Source organism: Trichosurus vulpecula, chromosome 4, assembly GCF_011100635.1.
Source record: "Trichosurus vulpecula isolate mTriVul1 chromosome 4, mTriVul1.pri, whole genome shotgun sequence".
NCBI lineage: Eukaryota > Metazoa > Chordata > Mammalia > Diprotodontia > Phalangeridae > Trichosurus > Trichosurus vulpecula.
Genome location: NC_050576.1, coordinates 241,292,628 through 241,316,962, shown reverse-complemented (window position 1 = coordinate 241,316,962; position 24,335 = coordinate 241,292,628). Strand labels below are relative to the sequence as shown.

At 38.8% G+C, this 24,335-nt stretch overlaps 1 protein-coding gene across 1 annotated transcript in view; it reads left to right on the top strand.

Annotated features, from left to right (window-relative positions):
- Window positions 1-24,335, top strand: part of WDR49 (WD repeat domain 49) — a 180,397-nt gene that overhangs the window by 67,392 nt on the left and 88,670 nt on the right. The window contains exons 5-6 of the mRNA XM_036755673.1: window positions 8,425-8,595; window positions 12,866-13,014. Of these exons, the coding sequence (XP_036611568.1) occupies window positions 8,425-8,595; window positions 12,866-13,014 (320 nt within the window). The remainder of the gene's footprint in view (window positions 1-8,424; window positions 8,596-12,865; window positions 13,015-24,335) is intronic.

Below are 24,335 nucleotides of genomic sequence, written 5' to 3'. Positions count from 1 at the left end.
GAGGATAAATTAAATGGAAAGAAAAGCTTAGATATTTTAAAGAAGAACTCAATATATAGATATAAGGTTATTAACTTAATTCAATGAACATTTTAAAATGGATGACAGACAAGGTACTATGTTAGTTAGGACATAATGACCTCTGCTACACAGACCTCACTCCCAAGGAGCTTAATAGGAAAGAAAGGACATAGATACTGATAACTATAAAATTAGAAAGAATATGATAAATACAAAGAAGAGGTCAAGGCAAGGTGATTTAAGTCAGAGGTGTTAAAACTGGGGCTTGACAATTTCAAGAGGCCCACAAAACTCCTGAGTAGCCCCCACTAGATTAAATTGTAATTGGGAAATGTTTAACAAACTAGATAAAAATACAATAGAACATAGATAATGTCAATTTGTGTTTTTCTAAGTCAATATGCTTGGGATCCATTTCCATTTGAGGTTGTTATCACTTTTTTAAGTAATATGAAGAAGAGATAGGTCACTTTCCACATGGATAGGCATCTGATCAGAGAAAATTTCATAGAGGGGTTGCCTCTTGACTTGTTCCTTGAAGAAAGGGAAAGACTTGATATGGGGATGGGTGGAATTCAGACCACTAATTTAGAACCTCGGAAGAGAAATCTTTACTATCTTTTTGACTGCTTATCAATATATCACATAGCTAAGATTTCATCTGTGGAATAATAAGGCCAGGTAACTCATCAACAAATTCATAGACAAGTCTTAGAGTGTTAAATATGGCATAGAGAGATTAAATGACTTGCTCATAGATTTAACTCCAGAAGGGACTGCAGAGGTCTTCTAACCTGACCACTTTATTTTGCATATAAGGAAACTGAGTCCCAATGAGGTCGTAAGATTATAAATTTGGAACTGAAAGGCCATTTAATGCATTCCATTCGTACAGATAATAACAACAACATTAACATTGAGATAGCTTTTGCCATGTGCCAAGAACCTTACAATGACAATGTCATTTGATCCTTGCAATAATCCTGAGAGGTGGGTATCATTGTTATGCCCATTTCACAGTTGAGGAAACTAAAGCAAGCAAAGTTTAAATGACAGCTAGTAAGTGTCTGAGGCTGGATTTGAGCTCAGATCTTCTCGACTCCAGGCTCAGTGCTCTATCCTACTGTGCCACCTGGTTGCCCTGAAATCCAGTGAAAGTCTTGTCCAAAGCCATGCAGATTGAAAGCCCAGATTTGAACCCAGGTCCTCTGACTCCAGAGGCAGTAAGAACTCATTCCGCAGTACAGGTAGTATGTATCAGAGCTGAAATATAAACCTGGGTCTTCTGCTTTTTCCAATGTACCATGCATCCTCTCCAAATATGCGTATCCAGTGCTCAAAAACTTGCTGCAGATGACTATACTCCTGGGCAAAGGCAGAGTGATGTAGAATTGAGAACATACATCTGGCCTGAAACTCATTTGAACTCTTTCTTGGGTCCTTTTTCTTTTAGCAGGTCTTATGGTCTGGGATTATACATCCCAAAAATTCAGTAATCACTTAAAAAATCTTCTGTTTCCTGGGCCTGGGAAATATATCCATGGGTTGATAATTGATAATTTCTATTGAGATACCCAAGTCACTGATATTTTGAATGGCTTGTCCAGGGTCACACAGCTAATATGTGGGATTTGAACCCAAGTCTTTCTGAGTCCAGAGAGTCATCACCTCTAAGTTGGAAGTATGCAACACCATTTTCTTAAATCTGGGGCCCAAATTTACATTGTTGTAGTCTTCTAATTTTAATAATTTTGTAATAAAAAACCTATTCTTTCATTGGGATATGGAGTGTCCAATGAGGCTGGCTTCAGAATTAGGGAGAGCTGGTCCTGGCTTGGTCACTTTCTCTGAGACCCTGGGCAATTCAAGTAACATTAAATTACCAACAATGAAATCATTGCCTTTTGCCACATCGCAAATTCCTTTCTCAGGGGACTGTGATCTGTGCAGGGGGATATGTATAATAGTCAGCCATTGCTGCTCTTGGCCATGCTCTCCTCACCTTCTGCCCAGACTGCTGCCCTAGCCACCATCTTAGTCCCCTTGCTTATAGTTTCTCTAGTCCACATACCAGACTTTTTCTTTTACAAAGTATGATTTTGTCACTCACTTATTCAAGAAGTTCCCATGCCTTCTTACTGCTTCTAGGATAAGCAAAAGAAAACAAAACAACAACAACAGAAAACTCCTGTTTTACATTGAAGGCCCTTCATGATCTGGCTCCAAATTTTGCCCAGCAGATAGTAAATGCTTGTTGATTGAATTTATTCTCATACTGATTTCCTATAACTCCCCCTTACACACTATATTACCACCACACTGGCCAATTCGATGCTCCCTGTGCATGACATTCCATGCATAGCCTGACTCTGTGTAAATTTTGGACAGCAATCCCACCTCCATCTTCAACACTGTAATGTTTTCCTCCTCATCTTTGCTTCTGGTAATCACTTGTGTCCTTCCAGGGGCTGCTCAAGTCATAACTCCCACAGGAGACCCTCCTAGATTATACTTATTGGTGTTTCTCATACTTTGGGTTTATTTTTTATACGTTTTATCCTAGCCATATTGATTCTAGTTATTTGAGGGGCAGGAACTGTTTCATTTTTGTCTCTGTATCTCTAGTGCCTCTCACAATGCCAGGTGCATAATTAGTGCTTAATAAATATTTGTTGAATTGAAATTCAATTGACTTGCCCAAGGTCATACCAATTGAAAATGGAAGAGCAAGGACTCAAACCCACCTCTGTTGACTCCAAGCCTAGTGTGTTATGTACTAAATAATTATATGTTAAAAATGGGCTCAATTCTCTACTTCTTAACTATCCTTCCAGGTAAAATTATTGCCCACAATTGCCAGGGGTGGGGAAACTGCAGCCTTGAGGCCACATGTGGCCTTGTAGATCCTTAAGGGTGGCCTTTTGACTGGATCTGAACTTTTTACAGAACAACTTTGTTCAATCCAAATTTGAATTCAGTCAAAAGGCTGCACTTGAGGATCTGGAAGGCCACTGAGTTAGCCACTCTGCCTTTGTTGCTGTTCCTTTCTCTATATTGTAAACACTTGAAACTAGGCAGACTCTAGTCAGAAAGAGGATTACTAGAAGTAGGTTGTTTGTTGGAAGTCCCTACCTGGAGTTTAATTTGTAGTATGAGCTAAAACAGGATTTATCTCTTTGTTGAATTCTGGATATGGGGAAATGGGGTCCCTCAGTGTTCTAGGAAATGATTACATTAATATGTATCCATTGTAAAAATGGGCCCAGTTATTTGATGGGTGCACTTGGATTAAACCAAAAGAATGGACCACAACCTGGGGACTCTTTGATCTCATTCTCTGCATAGCCCTCTGATGGCAGAGTTCTCTTTGAAACTCTTTGAGCTCAGTGTGTGAAAGAAGCACAAGGCAGTGCAGCAGGGAACGAACCTCACTCTTCAAAATAAAGGCTGAAGTTGGGGAATAAGATCCCTCAAACACAAGAGCATCAAGGGAAGCTCAAGGCAATGTGATTTTTTTTGTAAATAACAAGTTGCAAACTTTTTCTTCCCCCACCCAGAAAGTAAGAAAATTGGTTTAAAAAAATTTCAAGCCCCAAAACAAGCCTGGGTGGTTAGACTAGAGATAGCCCACTCTCATTCCTCCCTCCCCTATGGTTTCTAGAGGTGGTTTAGGATTTCTCGGTAGGGATTGTCTTGCTCTCTTTTTTTCTGTAAGTGCACTTAATAACAATGCTTCCTTTTCAGGTAGCACTTTTCATCTTCAGAGAGCTTTTTAAAGATAACTAATTGCTGTAACACTGAGTTAGATGAGTAGGTATTACAGTTCTCCCAGGACACCAGAGAAAACTAGGAAATTACAAGTAGTTTTCCTTCCTTCAATTTTTCCCTTCAAATAGTCACACCCTAAGTGAGTAAAAGAGTCAAAATCAGACTGATGCTATAGTTCAAGTGGCCAGTGTCTGACACATAGTAGGTACTTAAGAAGTGCTTGCTGACTTGACTTGGCCAGACACAAGATCAACTTGTAATCTCTCCTCCCCTTAAATTATGACCCTAAATTCATTGCTTGGGTCAGTCCAGTCATCCATCAACTCGTTGGGGGATTTTGCACAAGTCACTTCACTCCTCTGAAATCCAGTTTCCCAGAAGCCAAATGAGGGGGGTTGGAGTAGTCAGGTCACTTCTATTTCTAAATATGGGATCTTGTTACTGGAAATATATCTATCTATCTATCTATCTATCTATATCTATATCTATATATATATATGTGTGTGTGTGTGTATGTATGTATGTATGTATATCCTAAACTTAGCACTTGTTTCTTATTAGCTCTTTAAGAGACATAGTTGCAAAGTGTATAAATTTTCAGATTTGGATGCTGTGCAAAGATCTGGGTTCAAATCCTGGATCAAGCATTTAGCATCGATGTGAACTAAGCCTCTCTGGATTTCAGTTTCCTCATCTGTAAAACAAGAGGGTTGGACTAGTTGGCCTCAAAGATCTGGTCTAGAATTAAATCTATTATCTTACTGAATGATCTGATGAGAACTAGACTATGAGTCAGGAAAATCTGCGTTCAAATTCTGTCTTCCGTGCTCATTAGCTGTTATTTACTTCACCCTCTCAGAGCCTCATTTCTTCATCTGTAAAATGACCTTTAAGATTACTTCTAGCTCTAAATCTATGATTCTACTGTGTGACCCTAGGAGTACTGGACTAGGAGCCAGGAAGACTGTGTTCAAATCCTGTCCCTAATGCTTTTTAGCTTTTGTAACTCCATTAAAGTCTCTTAATAGAAGGACCAGAATTTAAGAATATCTCTAAGGACCAAGCTGTGACATTTGACCACAGTGCATTTTTTTAAATATGGAAGGTAAATGTAGATAGAATGACAATTTTTACTTCCAAGCAAAATTATATATATATTTTTTCTATCAATTGTCACACCTGGTTCTTCTAGCATTAACCTCTTTGAACCTCAGTGACCTAATCTGTCAAAGGGGAATGATAATGATCCCTAAGGTAGTTCCCTAACTGGATGGCTGTGAGAAAGCAAGATAATATATGCAAAGAGCCCTGACTATAAATGAGTCATTGTTTTTGCTATTGCTTGTGGATTCATCTTTAAGGCATTTGCATGCTTAACCTTTGGCTCTGCTTCCTCATCTTTAAGAAGTTAAGCAAACAGTTTTGTGTATCAGATAATTTGATTTTAAGGAAATGGCATTATAGTCACCTTTTTAGCTAGACAGCCTCAGGGGACCCAGACACACCATAATTTAATAAATTACAAGTTTTAGCTCAGGAAAAGAAAAATCTATCAAAAAGGTTGAGCCCCTGTAGCAGCCTGGCAGCCTCTCAAATGTACTGGGCTACCTGCAGCTCCTCATCTCCAAAGCCTGCTTTGAATTGTCATCCAGGACTCACTTTCCATGGCTTTCCCTGATGGCTTCATGAGGGTGGATTATAGCAGAATTTAAAGCAGGAACACATCACAGAATAACTGCTTGGATCCCTATGTTTTGTCTGGATTGGGTCATAATGACAAGATGGCATTTTCACAGATGTGCAGTGATAGTGGCATGGCTGCAACGTACATTGCTGTTCTCTTTCCTGAGCTGGACTGCAATAGTTGGCATCATCCTCTGAGAAACCAAAATGCTGAACCTTGGTCGACACATGGGTGATTGTGGAGCAGGGCCTTCCTTGAACCCAACTTTGAATGGTTGGGGTTTACAGTGTTTGTGATTTGGGATGAAGCAGCTCCACAACTGGTGTACTCACCGATAAAGAGCTAGATGATAAATGCTAAAATGTTTGTTTTTCTTTAGGATAGAGATAGAGGCTAAACCTAGGCAGCTAGGTGCTACAGTGTATAGGGCACTGGCTTCCTGAGTTTAAATCCAGCCTTAGACACTAGCTGTGTGACCCTGGGCAAGTCACTTAACCCTGTTTGCCTCCATTTCCACATCTGTAAAATGAGCTGGAGAAGGAGATGGCAAACCACTCAGTATCTCTGCCAAGAAAACCCCAAATGGGGTCAGGGAGAGGTGGACATGACTGAAAAAGGACTGAACAACAAAGGGGCTACACTGGTGATTTCATTGTTCTGGGGAATTCTCATGCAGGTTGGCAACTTCTCTGTAATTTCTACTCTTAGAGAGTTGCCTCCCACACTTAGGTGTTAAATTACTTGCCCAGGATCACAAAGCCACTTTGTATCAGAAGCAGGCATTGAACCTTGGACTTTGGGGATAACTATTCATTAGACCACAGTTCCTTTTGTTTGTCTTTAACTTTATTTTAAAAACAAAATGAATGGAGTTAATGTGATCCATTGGTATCCTGGGGAATGAGAGGAGAATATGAACGTAGGCCCCAGAATTTTGTGTGGAGTCTTGTGCCAAATTTGGGAGGGTGTGGTCAAGATTGGTAAAGTATATGTATGAATGGAACATCAAATAATAAATCTGGAAGGGTTATTAAATGCCACCAAGTGCAACCCCCTCATATATAGTGAAGCAAACTGAAGCACAGGAGTCCAGTGATTTTCCCAGGGTCCCAGCTAGTAAAGATCTTTCTGCTCACAAAATCATGTCCTACCTATTATGCCCATTGTCTCTGTCATTGGACTCTCATCTGCGTTATTAGAGGGGACATCCATGTCAATGAAACAATAGCACTCTTGGAGCATCTGGACAACCATTAGAGCTGAGACTACAAATGGGCTTTATCTGGAGCAGAAAGAGTTGAGTAGAACGTGGGGGGTGAGGAGAAGGAAGTCAGGATCACTACATTGACAAGGCTCTGGGGGTAGAGATGTGCCTTACACTGATTATAATACTTAAAGATGCATAAAAACCTGAATTGTATATTAGTAGAGGTCTCTCTTATAGCTATATCCCTTGACAGAATATAAACTCCTTAAAGATATGGACTGTTATGCAGTTTTTGTCTTTGTATTCACAGCACTGAGCTGGGCTATGTTAATACACCTTCCTTCATTAGAATAGGAATTTGGCCTCAAAGGATAGATTAGGAAGTTCATTGCCAATATAGGGAAGTCCCCTTTGTAGGAACCTATCTAGGGGAAGTTTGATTAAAATTGGTAACAACAGAAGGTATGATGGGTTGGCTTTTAGTGGATGTGAACCCTGGGTTCAAAAAGAAGTTGACCTGGAGTAGAAATGGTCCAGGCTATGCCCAAATGGAGCTGGGACACTGGGACCTGGCATTTCCTGGGAGTCAGCAGGAGTCAGACATTTCTGACTGAGATTCTGGCTGAACTTCTGAAACCTGACTGAGCCCAGGTCATTAACTTCCCAAAGAATCTAGAACTAAAAACCTGTGTTAAACCAGCTTATCATTCTGGGGGGGGGTAGGGGGGTGGAACCAGATGGCTTGTGAGCTCTTTGTCACATTTGCTCTGGGTAGAAGTATCCAGGAATATAATCAGTCACTTGTCTTCTGTCTCCTGAATCCCATGTGATTATTAAGGTTAATGTTACTTGCTACCATATGTTTTCAATGTGGAAAACTGATGAAAGGTAGACTAATTTTGGAGTCAATGGACCCAGGTTCAAATTCTAGTCCTTTAAACACACAAGGTATCTTGGGCAGTCAATTCATCTCTTTGGACTTTAAATTCCTAATTTGTAAAATAAAGAGATTGGATTAAATTATCTTAAAAGTCCTTTCTCCATGAAATTGATTCTTGCTTGCTTCCTGACTGAATAAATGACTAAACTAATAATTTTCTCTATTTTCCAATTGCTTATACTCCATTCAGAGAGCAGAAAGGAAACACTTTCCCTTCATGGCAGCATAGCAGGGCAAATCTTCCTGCAGATTTTCATGGCTTCTCAGCCAAAGTTATTTGTCAGGCCAAAGCACCAATAACTAGGATTTTTTTTTCACTTGGCACAAAATTGGTGACTGAGGGAAGTGGAACAGGGTAGAGGACAGTTTGGAGTGAGGCAGCCATGAATTCAGAGGACAGTGTTTGTAGAAGCTTTCCTCAGTACTATGTTTGGAGTCCAGTCCTAACAATGTATGCAATCATTCTAGCAGGAGCAGCCAACCCTATTTTTCCTTGCCATCTTCCTTTCATGGACCTGTGATCCTAATCTATCTTTCTTTCCTTGGGCTGCCTTTGCCCACAACCTCAATAGAGTAGAGGATGGTACTTTTCAGTCTTCAGTAGGGAGGAAACACCACCCATGTGAGCACCTTGGTCAGAGTTTTGGCGGCCCTGCTCTAGTTGTGGCTCTGACTCTGACTTCTCTCTTGGAAGCTGATTTAAAATCTAAATTCCTTAGATAAAAAAAAATCTTGCTGACTGAAATAATTGTACTAACTCATGAGAAATCTGTTTATGATCTTGTTTCTCCTTTGTGTTCTTAGTGATTTATGATGCTTCTTTAGATGCTATAATTTCCAGCACAACCAGCCATGTGAACACAGTGGTACTGGCTTGGAGGGAAAAATCCAAGCAGAAGTGGATTAAGAAGACATCCTTCAACATTGAGCAGGGCATCTACACTTTTGACTACCACTCTTGCCTCAATTTAATTGGTATGTTAGAGAAACTATGCTCACTAGAGGGCCTCCTTATTAACAGATAAACTGGCATAGACACTTATAAACATAAAGTTTCTCCTGGTACCTTTATGAAAATGGAGACACCTAAATATCAAGATTTCCATGTTTTTTTTGGCATGGGAATATTTGGTAAAGGGTTATCATCACATGTGACACGTGGCAGACTTCATACATCTTTGGGACGAATAATGAAATTATGCTCCTGGGCTTTAATGAGTATGCTTACTAAAATGGAGGATGATTAGTTCTTATCTTGGAGTAGTGAGGGATTACGGGTTGCCCACAGTGTCAGATGGGGTTTTCTTTAGCTGTTTTTTTCTTTGATTCAAGGGAAGGTATTTTCAGTGAGTGGGTAGTGGTATATCTGGGAATGATTCTGATGTCAAGGTAAAAAAAAAAGTATGCCATCAATAAACTTTAATAAACTAAGAAATAAAATTAAGGCTAAGTATAAGATAACAGAGAAACATGGTCAATAGAAGGCCAGGCTTGGAATCAAGATGGCATGAGTTCAAAAGTGAACCAGGAAACTCACTGGGTCTAGAAATTGCAGATCTTATAGTTGGAGGGACTTTACATCCTGGAACTTCTCCACCTTGATGAAATCAAAAGTTTAGGTCAAAAAGAGAATAAAAGCTTTAATAAGGTGAAAGAAGGCCAGCTTTGGGCAAAAAAGATGTCTCTCTGCCCCTTCACCTGGTATCACCAAATACTACATTGAAACAAATACACTTTTATTAAAATATATTTTTCAAAAATGCTTCTCACCATCATCAGAATATAGGCTCTCTCTCACAGAAAGTTCCAGGCTTGAGTTGCCACTGGAGAGATTTATTTTTTATGCTTTTTTATAACATCTGTGCATTTTGGCTCAGAAACTCCAATTTGTTTACAAGCATTAATTGTTTAACTTCCCACGAAACTACTGATAAACTTTGAAAATGTAGATTCTTGGGAGGATAAAGGGAAAGAAAGATGGACTTGTATCTATAGAAGCAATTTAGATTTGAAGATCTTTCCCACTCATTAATAGGCCATGTGATCTGCTTACATTACAGAAAGCCTAAGTCATGTGTGGAAGGAGGAGCTTCCTGACAGGAAAAGGAAGTTGGATCACAGGAAGTGCAATGGCAGAGAGAGAGAGAGAGAGAGAGAGAGAGAGAGAGAGAGAGAGAGAGAGAGAGAAACAGGAGAAAGCGAGCAGTTATGGCTTCTAATGGTTGCTAATGGCCACCACCGTGATAGTTAGAGCTGAACAGGCTGACTTAGCTGTACTGTGAGTTTGTTTTTGGGAAGACCCCAGCAGGGGTTTGGAGAGGTTTTGGGATGGCAAGGCTCCATGTTGCGATATTGTGTTTTGAGTTCCTTGCTGTTATGATAAAGTGGGCTGACCGGCTGTGGGAGCTGAACATTTGGTTATGGGATATGGTTCTCTGGTGACTGAATAAATGGTTTACCTCTTCTACCTTCTATGTGGAGAGTCTCATATACTTTATGATACAGAAGCACATAGGCATTTTGACAATTATCATCTACGTTGTTATTATTGCCTTACTGATACAGTGTGATGTTTGCAAAGCCTATGGATCTCTTCTCAGAATAACATTCTTAAATGAATGAAACAAACTCTGTAGTATTACTAAGGAAAACAACTATAGTGAAATAGTTGTCAAAATATATACCTGGGCTAAGAAGCCCTATATGTAGTAGATGAGTAAGGGATCTGAGCTTGTATCAGGTTTTGACATATATTAGCTATGTGACCTGGGACAAGCTAATTCATTTTTTCTGAATCTCAGTTTCTTCACTTGTAAGGAGATTATAATCCTCATAGGCCCTATTCCCTATAATGATAATAACTAGCATTTGATTAGCACTTTAAGATTTGCAAAGTACTTTATATATATTTTCTATTTTTTTCCTTCCCAACAATTATATGAAGTAGGTACTACTATGATTCCCATTCATAGATGAAGAAACTGAACCTAAGAAAGGTTAAGTGATTTGCTCAGTGTCACACAGCTAAGAAGTGTCTGAAGCAGGATCTTAGTTCAGGTCTTCCTGACTAGCTCCAATACACCACTCTATCTACTATGCAGCATTTGTTGTTGTTGTTAGTCATTCCTGACCTCACAGACCATAGAAAGTCAGGCCCTTCTACCCTCCACTATCTCTTGAAGTCTGTCCAAATTCATATGTGTCATTTCTATGATACTGTCTACTGATCTCATCCTCTGCCACGCCCTTCTCCTTTCGCCTTCAATCTTTCCCAACACCAGGGTCATTTCCAATGAGTTCCATCTTCTCATTATGTGACCCAAGTATTGAGCTTAAGCTTCAGTATTTGACCTTCTGGTGAATAGCCTGAATTAATTTCTGTAAGTATTGATTGATTTGATCTCCTTGCTGCCCGAGACTCTTAAAAATTTCCTTTAGTGCTACAATTTGAAAGTATCAATTTTGCAGTGCTCAGTTGTTCCTTATAGTCTCTCTATTATAAGGACAGCATTTTGTAGACCTTAAATAAACTGACATTTGTCAAAGACAATATCTTCCACACCTTCAGCTAGACAGGTGGCATACAGTGGCATTTTATTAGGATACAGGAAATTTAGGCTGCTTTCTGGAAGCATGAATAAATGTAAAAATGTAGTCAGTTATGCAGTTATTTCATCCATTCATTCAACACCTATCTATTAAGTGCCAACTGTGTACCAGTCATTATGATAGGCACTGGGTATCCAGAGACAAAGGCTGAACAATCTAGGCTCTCAGAGATCTTCTGCTTTCAGTTGATATATACAGAAAAGGAAGTCAAAAGTTTGGAGGAGAATTTTTCTCCTTTTAGTTATTTGGAGATTTCATCTCTAAATTCTTTATTTGGCAGTGTACTGTGAGAGTACAAGCTGCAGTTCTACTTTTTCATTGGACTGGACTAGGAGTATAGTTCTGGGAGTGTAGGAATTGTAGAGCTGACCCTTCTTTATAAAGACATGAGAGAACATAGTCCAGCAGAAGCCAACAGGGGATATAGAGCTGGAAGTGACCACAGAGTTCATTTAGCCCAATACCTTTATTTTGTGGATCAATCAATCAAAAAGTATTTTCTAAGCATTGTCCAGGTGTTAGGCATGATGATTGGTGATGGGGACACAAAGAAAAAATGAAAGTCTCTCCTTTCAAGTAATTTAAGATGCAGAAACCAAGGCAACCAAGTGATACAAAGGATAGAGCACTGAACTCGAAGTCAGCAAGAGCTGGGCAGCCTCAGACACTTACCAGCTTTGTAACAATAGCAAAAAAATCTCTGTTTGCCTGTGTATCCTCATTGGTAGGTAAAATGGGGACCATGATAGCTCTGACCTGCCAGGGTTGCTGTGAGGATAAAATGAAATATTTGTAAAGTGCTTAACAAATCCTAAAGGGCTATATAAATGCTAGAAACACCAGCTCACAAAGACATAAATTCGTTTGCACAAGGTCCCACAGTAGGGTCTGGATTTGAGCCCAGCTTCCTTGATTTTAAATCCAGCGTGGACTTTGTAATCAGAGGAATTGGAGGTGCCAAGTCCAGCCTTCCCCACTTCTACCTGTGTAACCTTGGTCAATTCTCTGTACCTCTCTGAGCCTCAGTCTTCTCATCTACAAAATGAGATGGTTGGACAAGGTGACCTCTACAGACCCAATCTGTCTCCAAGTCTATGATCCTTTATTCCCCACCATGCTGCCTAAGAGTCAAGTAATTAACCTTTGTGTGTGTGTCATGAAACTTTGGTAGCCTGGGGGACCCTCTGGACCCCTTCTCAGACTAATATATTTTTGATGCACAGAGGTACGCATGGTGTTACAAAGAAACCCAATTGCATTGAAATATAGTTATTGAACAAAAAATGATCATATTCACAGGTCCGCAGACAAGCATAGTCCTTGGCACATAAAGGCTTAGTAAATGCTAGTGCATGGATCCAGGTTAAGAGGCCCTAATTAGGGGCAGCTAGGTGGCACAGTGAAGAGAGCACTGGCCCTAGAGTCAGGAGGACCTGAGTTCAAATCTGGAATCAGACACTTGATGCTTACTAGCTGTCTGACCTTGAGTAAGTCAACTTAACCCCAATTGACTTGCCTTCCCCCCTCCAAAAAAAGAAGCCCTGATTAAAGAGAGGTGACAAGGTGACTTCTAAGAATGATGTGTTAGAGATTATTCATTTTTTAAAATTAATTTTTTCTGTGAAATTCTGAACAGCCACAGCTGGACTTAACCATAGAGTTTGCCTTTGGAATCCTTATGTTGTCTCTAAACCCACTGGGGTACTGTGGGGTCATTCAGCTGGTGTAATAGCTGTGCAGTTCTTCACTACCCGAAAACAACTTTTCAGCTTCTCCAAAGACAAAGTAAGTCAAAATGAGATTGCTACATTTCTGCACTTCACTCCATCTCCCCTGTACCCCATTTCCATCCCCATCTCTAGTATGGATCTACTAACGTGTTATCTGAACTGCCAAGATTGGCCATCTATATGTTTTGTGTTTACTGGGTCCCTACTCAGTCTTTGCTTCTCTTTGGGCAGGGTGGTTGGGTGAGAGGAATAGGGATTGGACCTGTGATTTAAGTGCTTCAGAGGTCTCTTGGCTGAGGAGACTCTTTCTACCAATGCAGGTCGGCTCCTTTCCTGAAACTTACCATTTTGGAGAGTTGCCTAATGTATAACCAAGGAACTGGTTCCATGATTTTTACCTCTACCAATACAGGTTAACTCTTTCTCTGCAACTGAGAGAGTTGCACTATTAGAAGGTTGCCTGGAGCACGGAGAGATTACATGAGTTGCCCTGGCTTCTGTGGCCAGTATGTAACACAGGCAAGGCTTAAATGAAAATTTCCTGACCCGGAGGCCTCCTGTTTATCCACTAAACCATGTTGCTACTGGTTATATCTCAATGGTAGGAAACCAATACTTGGAGGGAGAAAGAAATTTATGGCTTTTGACATTTCAACTGATTCTGCCCTTCCAGTGTTTGTTTCAAGACACTGTGTTCTATGGCATAAATTAAATGAGGTAACACATGTAAGCTGCTTTTCAAGCCTTAAAATACTATTTTCCTGTTATCATTATCATGAGGGAGGGGGAGTTGGGGAATAAAAGTCTTTTAATTAGGTGGCTACACTTTACAACTTGATGTAATAGAAAGGAAACTTAGAGTTAGTTAGAAGCCCTGAATTTGCAATTTGGCTGTGCTAGTTATTGACATGTGGCTTTTGGTAAATCACAGAATGTCAAAGTTGGAATGAAACTCTGAGGTCATCGATTCCAACGTCCCCATCACGTGGCCATTCAGGTTCCATTAGAAGATCAGCAACTGGGAATTTGCCGCTAAGTGAGAGACCTACAGAACTAAACACATAACTCCAAGTGTGGTCTCTGAGGGCAGAACAAAATGGGATGCTCACCCTCCTGGTCTTGGAAAATGATGGAGTCCAAATCATATGAGGGTTTTTTGGCTTCAGTATTCTGCTGTTGATTCCTGTTGACCTAGCAATGACTTTTTCAGTGGATCTGACCTTAATAGGGTTTTTTAGGGCGGAGAAAGCTGAAATAACACGTAGACATTCTATTTGCATTTAAAAATGCTTTAGCTATATCTTTTGTAGGTAAAAGTGTGGTTTCAGTAAAGGTAGTTTTATTTAATTCAGCAAGTATTTCTTGATTACTTTTATAATAATTGCACCTGCCTCAGGGTTGTTGTGAGGATCAAATGAGATAATTGTAAAGGGCTTAGCATAGTTCCCGACACATAGTAGGTGCTATATACTTATTCCCTTCCCCTCCCATTCCTTATTTACATGCTAGACATTGAAAATATATAGTTAGGACAAAAATCTTGCTTTTAAAGGAATTACATTCTAATTGACCAAATAGAAACGCAACTAAATGAAACCTACGAACAGATAAAGAAACATTTCTAGTATATAATAATATGACAGAGTGGATAGAGTACTGGATATTGAGTGAGGTGGATCTGAGTTAAAGTCTGGCTTTAGACACAGCTGTCTGACTGTAGGCAAGTTACTTAACTGCTGTCTTCCTCAGTATTTCAACAGTTAAATGGGGCTAATAAAAGCACTCCATCTCCAAGGGTTGTTGTGTTGATAAAACAAGGTATTATTTTGTAAAGTGCTTCGCAAACCCTAAAACACTATTAATATAATTATACTAACATAGTAGTAATAAAATCACATCAATTCGCTATAATACATTAATGTGCATGTGATTTCAAAATATGCCATTATGAGATGTTATTATCAATTTAATAATAATAACTAACATTTATGTTGCACTTTAAGATTTTACACGTTATTTATTATTTTATCAAATGTTTATTTAATTATATACATACACGCACAAACATGCATATGTGTAGTCTTATGAAATACTTGAATATTTAAGAGTCTTGACTTCCTAGGCATGGTCTGTTGCTTATCTTAACCTGTCCATATATTATTGGATTCTCTTTAATAAGAGTGCTGGTGATTGACAGTGCTCATTTCTTTGGGGCCAACTGTGGTGCAGTGGAATGAGAGCTGAACTTAGCATCAGAAGACCTGGTTCCAATTATGTATGTCTCTGTCACTTACTACCTATGTAACTATGGGCAAAGTCTTTAGCCTCTCTGGGCCTCAGTATCCTTATCTGTAAAAAGAGGGGGACTGGACTGGATCCCCTCTGAGGACCCACCCAGTCGAAATCTGGGATTCTGGGATTCTGTGAGGAGCTTCTTGGAACCTTACTAGGCTGGTTGTCAGACAGCACACACACACACACACACACACACACACACACACACACACACACAATCTGTCAGGAGTTTCCACCTGAAGCTTTGCTCAGCCACCATTTATACCTTCAAGGATATATAGAAATACAAACACATAGGACTTGCATCTCAATGGTGCTCCTTTATGTAATTTTCATCCATTTAAAAGTGAATGAAAGCTACCCTTAGAAACAAGATGAGTCACCTGCTGTAATCGCTGGCAATAAAAGATAATGTTGCTTCTTCTGGAGGTCACTTTACCAGGGGATTTTTGCTTTGATTTCTAAGTCATCATGTGCTGATGGAGCTTGGCATTCTCCTCTTCACATTAGTAGAAATCTATCTCACTTTGATAAGTGCTTTGTAATCCCACGCTTTATGTCTTCACAATATACAACAAAGCTCTCTGCTACTGAGCTAAATCCATGCTTTGTTATCAAGAAAGTCTCTTTTGGAGTTTTTTTTTTTAAATAAGTCTAAGACTAAGTTTGCAGAAACAGAAAAAAATAAAATATTCAATGAAAATACCTACTGATTAAAGTATACAGATGTAATAATCATTCTTTATCAGTTGTCTGCATAGTCAAATAATTCTAAATCTCAGCTCTTTACCACTTATTAGCTGTGTGGCCACAGGTAAGTTTTGTTATTTTCTCTGAACCGGTTTCCTCATTTGTGAAATGGGAATGAAAATGTTGTACCACCTAGTTCACAGGGTTGTTTGTATTGCAATAAAGTGGCTTAAAAATCTCATGCAAATTTGAGGTAGTATTATTTCCTGAATAGAAAGAGAGAGGGTTACCGGTGGACAAACAAAACAAACAGATAGGGAATCATGCAATAAGCAATTTATCATAGATCTTGAAATCAATCAAAGGTCAATGAACTAAGGAATGGGATGTAATGGCATGGGAAAATTTAATTCCCCAGATTGGTTTTTGGGGAAAAATTATACGCATCATATGCCATCAAATGGGGGACACTTCTAGTGCATAGGTGGAGAAACATTTGGTATATTGGAAAGACTGCTCACTCTGGAGTCCAAAGTAGTGACTCTGGAGTCCAAAAACTTGTGGTCAAATCTTGTCACTGATAATGACTACGTATGTGACCTTGGTCACTTGGCTTCCTTGGGCCCTAGGTTTTTCATCTGTGAAATGATGACGTTAGATTCAATGGCCTCTAATGTCCCTTCCAGCTCTATGGACCTATGAACATGATGCAATCCTTGTTTTTTATAGGATCTTGGATAATCAAGTTGGAGTGACTCCACAGTTCATCTAGTCCAGGTTCCCCCTCCCTCAATTTCTAGTCCAATGTCTTAATATTTGCAGACAAGGAATCCGAGTTCCAGGGAGGTTAATTAATTGACTTCCAAAGATCACACCAGAAAGCCAGGATGTCTGTGACACTGAATCCAGCCCTCTTTTAATCCCACCATGTAGCCTCTTGTTATATACAAGGACAAATTAGTCAAACATTTCAATAAAGGAGGGTCTCTAGCATGTTCAAAAATTAATAGACTATGAGATTTAAAAGAAATAAAAAACAAAAATAAAGTAATTTTCAAACATAATAGATGAATACAGAGTAGCCTTATAAGTAAATGAACCAAACCAAACAAAATGTGTACGGTTCTGCTTGCTAAAATGCCAGAAATACCTGAAGCAGATGAGGGAGGCGATGGCTCATCCATTTTTAATTTTTCATTTAAGTCATGGAACTAAACATCAATGAAATATTAAAAGTCAAGTAATTTATGTTGGCAACACAATGGAAAATGACTCTGGCAAAATGATACTCCATTAATACTGTTGAATTATAGTTAATCTATGTGAAACTACACTGCAGGCTGTTGAACTTGACCTGGGGGTTAGTTTTCGCTTCCTTGGAAAGGCCTGATGCTGAATCAGGCAATCTTAGGCGAGCACAGTGAAAGTCCAGAACCATCATTGCTGATATTGCTAAGTAAATAGTCGTCATAGTAACAGTACCCATCCAGGGCCATCATTTCATCACTCAAGAGGTGCACTTGAAAATCGCTGATTGTACATGGATTTGAAACAGTGCCACTTTTCAAATTCATAATTGGGGGATCTTGGTTCTTCTAGAATTTGTGTTTCTAAGAGGGAAAAATAACAGCATTTCTTTGATTATTACCATCATCCGATGCAGAAAAAATGAAATGGACAGTAGGAGGTAGCATCTTTTAGCAAAAAATGAGATCAATAAAACCAAACTCATTTCCTTTGCAGGAAGGCTTCCTAGGCTGGTAGAACAGTGTACCCAAGCTATCACAAAAAGTACCTTCAGGGAATCACTTTCCCATTGGACTCTGTGCTGGTCAGCCCACATCTGGAGTATGGGTTTCAATAAAAATCATCATTAGCAGAGCTCCTATTTACATAACACTATAGTTTGCAAAGCACTTTCTCCCAATCATATACATGAAGGAATTAGTAGAGGTAATGATTGGATTTAAGGGCAGCTAGGTGGTGCAGTGGATAGAGCACTGGACTTGGAATCAGAAAGACTCATCTTTCTGAGTTCAAATCCAGCCTCAGATACTCACTTGCTGTGTGACCCTGGGCCAATCACTTAACCCTATTTTCCTCCATTTCCTGAATGGCAAACCACTGCAGTGTGTCTCTGCCAAGAAAATCCCAAATTGGGTTATGAAGAGTCTGACACAACTGAAAAGAGTGAACATTAACAAGAAGAAGAAGAAGAACTAAAATATTGGATTTGGGGGGGAACTAGACCTGGGATTTCCTTGGTGTAGATGATTTCATTCTCAGTGGGGAAACTCCCTTTGTCAATACAGTTCAGCATTAGCTTTGCAACTTAAATTCTTAAAGACTTGCTAGTGGCATCCAGGGCTTAAATGGCTTGCCTGTAGTCATGCAATCAGTATGTGGAAAAGGTGGGACCTGAACCTAGGTTTCCTGGCTCCAAGGCCCGCTCTTGATCCACATTACCCATCTAATATGAATTACTTCAATATTAATAACTGACTTTATAATAGATTTTTAAGGTCTACAAAGCACTTGACATGGCTTATCGGAGCCTCACAAGAAACCTATAGGATTTTTCAGATGAGAAAACTGAGGCTCAGAAAGAGGAAATTACTTGCCCATGTTATAAAGTGCCAGAGGTGAGATTTGAACATTGATATTCTTGCCTCTAGGTCCAGAATACTCTCTACTACCAGGTATCTGCTAGTAAATATTTAACAATTAGCTCTCTGAAAAAAAGTCAACACAGCATACTTTTCAGTTTAATCTCTTAATAATTCCTCAAGTATAGACAATCAACAAAACAATAAAACAAACCTAGATTCATAATATTTGCTGAGTCCTGAAGTGTAAATGTTCATATTGAAAATGTAATAATTGATTCTTACTAGTCAATTCAAGGGTCCATTATTTCATTAATGGGTGCACTCCATTCACCAATGCAGGTCACAACCCCTTTAGAGGTTGTTGATGGAGCTGTGAAATGGTACAACCATTTTGGAAAACAATTTGGAATTATTCAAATAAAATAATTAAAATATACATACTCTTTGAACCAGAGACTTTACTAAGCTTATACCCCAAAGAAGCCATGAAAAAGAAAAAACTCCCTGTCTACTCCAAAAATTTTATAGCAGTACTTTTTATGGTATCTAAGAATTGGAAACAAAGTAGATGCCCATCAATAGGGGAATATTACTCCGTAATAAGAAATAATGTGTCCGATGAATGCATAGAAGTCTGGAAGATTTCTTTGAACTGATACAGAGTGGAGTAAGGGATCCAAAAAAACAATATATATATATATATATATATATATATATATATATATATATATATATATATATATATAACGACTACAACAATGTGAATGGAAAGAAAAAATGTCACACCAAAAAATAAAAAACAAATGTAATAAAATTATAAAGGTCAAAAGATCAAACAGGACTTGAATGAAAAGATATGAGAAGACACTCCCAACTTACTGTTTCATGGATGTTGGGGGCTCACAGCTATTACACATTGCACATATTTTTGGACTTTTTCAATGTATCATTCAGTTGTGCTGACTTTTTTTCCTCCCCCAAAATGCTATTTGTCATATGAGACAGTTCTCTGGAAGAAGAGGGATACATGAGAAACTATGGTGAAACAGAAAATATTATCAAAAACTTATTTTATATTTTTTTTCAGTGTAAGTAGGCTATACCTTGGAAATCAGCAAATGCTACAAGTCACAGCTTAATTTATCATTTTGTTGATCATCTAGACTTAGGAAAGTGATGGAGAAAATATTAATAATGTAGATTAAATTTAAAAGTGTTTCCTGCACACATTTTTCCCATTGAGAGCTGGTTGTTAAATAATTACCAGCACATTCCTGCCCTTCCACTAAGCTTCCCTTTTTCTGTTGAGGGAGACACTACTATCTCACTCACTTGGACTTACAGCTTCGTAGATGTCTTTGGCTCTTCATTCTACACCTCCCCTATCTAGTCACTCTATCTACTCACACTGCCATCACTCAAGCTCAGCTCCCTCTCAGTTCTTGCCTGGACTATTTCAATTGCTTCATTATTGGTAACTGGTCTTTTTGCTTATCCTTTCCAAGTTATTTCCCATTTCACTGAAAAATAACCTTCTTAAGAAGAGCTATGACTATAATCTTCTATCAAATACTTCCAGAGGCTCCCCATTGGGTAAAAAAAATCAAAATCATGGGCCTGGAATTTAAAGTCTTCCATAGCCTGGCTCCTGCCCACTTTTCTAGCCCAATTTCATACTACTCCCATTCCCAAACTCTAAATTCCAGCTAAAATGGACACCTTGTCATTCTCCAAATTTGATATATCATCTCTTGCCTCCACACCTCAACAGAAACCATCTCATTCTCCTGGAATGCACTTTCTCTTTTTCATCACCTTTTAGAATTCTTGTCTTTTTTTCAAGGTTGATCTCAGGTACCATCACCTCTGTGAAGCCTTACTTGATCCACTCAATTATTTAGTTCTCTCTGTCTCCTCAAATGTACCTGTATTAAAGTTTTACAGCAAGTTTTTCTGATAAAGGTTTTATTCCTCAAATATATAAATAACTGAGCCAAATTTATAAAAATAAGAACCATTTCTTACTCAATAAATGGTTAAAGGATATGAACAGAAAATTTTCAGAGGAAGAAATCAAAGCTATCAATTGTTATATGAAAAAATGCTCTAAATCACTATTGATCAGAGAAATTCAAATTATGATAACTCTGAGATATCTCTTCACAGTTATTAGACTGGGTAACATGACAGAAAAGGAAAACAGTCAATCTGGGAGGGGATGTGGAAAAATAGGTAGAGTACCGTACTGTTTGTGGAACCATGAACTGGTCTGACCATTCTGGAGAGCAATTTGGAACTATACCCAAAGGGCAAGTTGCTTGCTTGCTTCCTTCCTTCTTTCCTTCCTTCTTTCCTTCCTTCCTTCCTCCCTCCCTTCCTCCTTCCCTCCCTTCCTTCCTTCCCTCCTTCCTTCCTTTCCTTTTTTTCCTTCTTCTTTCTTTCTTTCTTTCTTTCTTTCTGTCTTTCTTTCTTTCTTTCTTTGTTTCTTGCTTTCTTTCTTTCTTTCTTCATGGCTAATGTGGAAATGTTTTACATGACTTAATATGTATAATGGACGTTGTATTTCTTGTCTTCTCACTGGAAGGGAGAGAACCTGGAACTATGAATAACAATTAAAAATTCAAGTACTTTGTGTTAGGGAATAGTGATTGACGCTGTGATTTCTTTGATTTAGAGAACTCCCAGATGAGGAAACAACCTCTACCAATGCTTCTCAGTATCTTGGCAACTTTGAGTCTTTCCTAGAGTACTGAGAATGATGTCACCCAGATAGACAGCCAGTATGTGTCAGAGGCATGATTGGTACTCAGGTCTTCCTATCTCTGAGGGCAGCCCTTTACCCATTAGTCAGCAGTTATTAAATTTTTTGTTACCACTTAATCTTAGACTGCTTTAAGATCATTATGTTCAGAATGAGGAAGGTGAGAGACTCAATGTATTCTGTTTTGATGACACAACTTTTGGAGAATTGCATCCAGTTTTGTGTACAATATCTAATGAAGAACTTTGGTGAACTGGAGATGACAACAGGGATGGTTCAGGGCCTTCAGACCATGCAATATATGATGACTGAGTGAAGAAACTGTGGTCACTTATTCTTGAGGAGAGAAGATTTAGGGTGAGTGCAGTTGCGTTTAAATATTTGAAAGACTGTCACGGCAAAAAAATATTAGACTTGCTTTGCTTAGCCACAGGGGGTGAAACCTGGAGTATTGGGTGGAAGTCAGAGAGAGAAAGATTTCTTTCAAGTATAAGGAAAAACTTTCTAACAATCAGAGCATTGCAAAAATAGATTGGGAGGCAGCTGTTCTCCTCTTACTAGAGGATTTTAGAAAAAAAGGCTGGATGACCAGTTCTTAGAACTATTTTAAGGGGCATCCTTGGTCTGGTATGTAGATAGTCTCTACAATCCATTCTAAATAATAATATCTTCCATTTTATAGAAGTTCGAGGTCCACAAAAACTTTTGACATATATTATAGAACTTGAGCTTCACAATTATCCGGTGAAGCAGATATTATCTTCATTTTACAGATGATGAAAAACGGGCTCAGAGAGGTCATGACTTGCCTGAAGTTGTATAATGAATAAGTATCTGAGGCAGGATTTTAACTTGGATTCCAAGTCTACCTGTTTATCCACTGTGCCACCCAGGTCTCCATGCTACTCTGATTCTTATGGATGGCCACTTGGCTTGAAAGATTAGAGTTAAATTCTCACCTAATTAGTTCCTAGGCCTTGACTTGCCTCCTGAACATAGCCCTGGGAGAATTTTCACTGGCTCTCTCCCTTGCCTGTAAATCTTTGCCTCTTAATCTCTGTCTACTAGCTTTCCTGGCCTATTTCAAACATCCAATAAAGTTGCATCTTCTGAAAGAAGTCTTTCCCCTATGTTCCTTAATCTTAATGCCTTCATTCCAAGATTACCCTTAGACTGTGAACTCCTTGAGAGCAAGCATTGTTTTTTTTTTCTTTTTTTTGTATTCCCACTGCCTAGCACAGTGCTATAATTACAATGTTGCTTGCAGCTGCTGTGGAGGTATAAGGCCAATAACACCAACACACAGGAGGACTGCTAGCACAAATTCCTTTATCGGATTTTCTAAGGAGAGCACCTTTAAGGGGTTTACAATATCACTTTAATTAAAAACATATATCATTCACTTAGTTCAGGGGAAAACGTCAGCACCCTGAACTTCAGAGAAAATACAAACAGAAATTACAAGCAGAAATAATATAAACAGAGCAAATAACACAAATCAGCATACATGGCTTCTAATTGTTTGTCCATAGTAATATATACATAGTTACCAGAGAAAGAAGCACCGATATCTGGGTTTTCAAAACTGGGGGGCTCCTTAACTGCTACACAGAGTCTAGTTTGGGCAAATCACATGAACACTCTTCCAATGAGTGAGCCAAAAGCAAAATGCTAACCTCAGAGTACATATACATTTCTTCAGGGTCAGAGGGTGTCACAACCATATGACTCAAACTCATGTGACTTAGGCTTTCTTGTGACTTAAGCAGGTCATCAAATATTCTTGATTCAAATAAAGGCAATACTCTACCAAAGGCACTTGATTGCCTTAGTGCTGAGAAGCACTCCAAAAAAAAACAGCAAAAAGTCCCACTTTGCTTGCCATTACAAGTGCCTCGAATATAGTGTCTCATAAATAATAGTTGACTGACTCTTTGGTCCAAAGTAGCTTTTTTCTGTTCTTTTCACACAATATTCTATCGTCTGTGTCTGGACTTTTGTGGAGCCTGTCCCCCGTGCCCAGAATGCACTCCCTCCTTTCCTTAGAATACTTAGTTTCCCTCAAAGCTCTTCTCAGGTGCCTGATGAAGTTTTTCCTAACACCCCTAAGTCAGTGCCTATCCCCTCAAATTGTCTTATATGACTTTGTACATCCCCATATGTATAAGTGTTTTCCCCCTATAAAACAGGGAGGATATGAGGACAAGTTCTGTTTTACATCTTTGTTTATATGTTCACATTCCTAGTGACTACAGCATAATGCTTGGAACATAGGAGATGCTTAAGTAATTGCTTGTTGATTGACTGATATTCAGATCAGCAAAAGATCTGCGATTTGCTCAGCATGTGGGAACCTTCTGTATCTCACCAATGAAACCCACTGATGACTTAGAGAAGTCCTAGAGGGATGGTTGAGATGCATAGAGGTGAAGCAATTTTTTTTCAGGTGTGCACAATGAGTTAAGTGTTATAGGTAGAAATTGAATCCAGCTTTCTGTCCATTCTGCCATGCTAATTTCATACTGGCTCCATATCTACCTGAAGTATAATTTTGTTTTAAGGAAGAGAGTCTTAATGTGAACTGGCCAGCATCATAGATATGAGGAAGGAGGGATCAGATAAGTGAAAGCCCGATATTTCAATCAGCTATCACTAATTAAGCACTTCCTATGTTCCATGCACTGTGCACAAAGAAAACTTTTGGTGGAATGTAAGATCTTTGATGGTGGGGACTGTTTCATCTTTGTTTTTGTATTCCCAATGCCTTTAGCACAATGGCTAGCCCTAAATCTGATTCCTACTCTGACTTTAACCATAAATATTTTATATATGCTTATTGATTTGAATCCAATTTGGTGAAAGAAAGGACCATCTTTTTAAACAAAAGTCCATATTTGTCATACATCATTGCCATGTAAATATAGTATTTGAAGGCAGGGATTGTTTCATTTGTGAGTTCCAAACAATGCAGAACATTTTTTTAGCATATAGCATATTATCCATATATAGCATTTTTTTTAG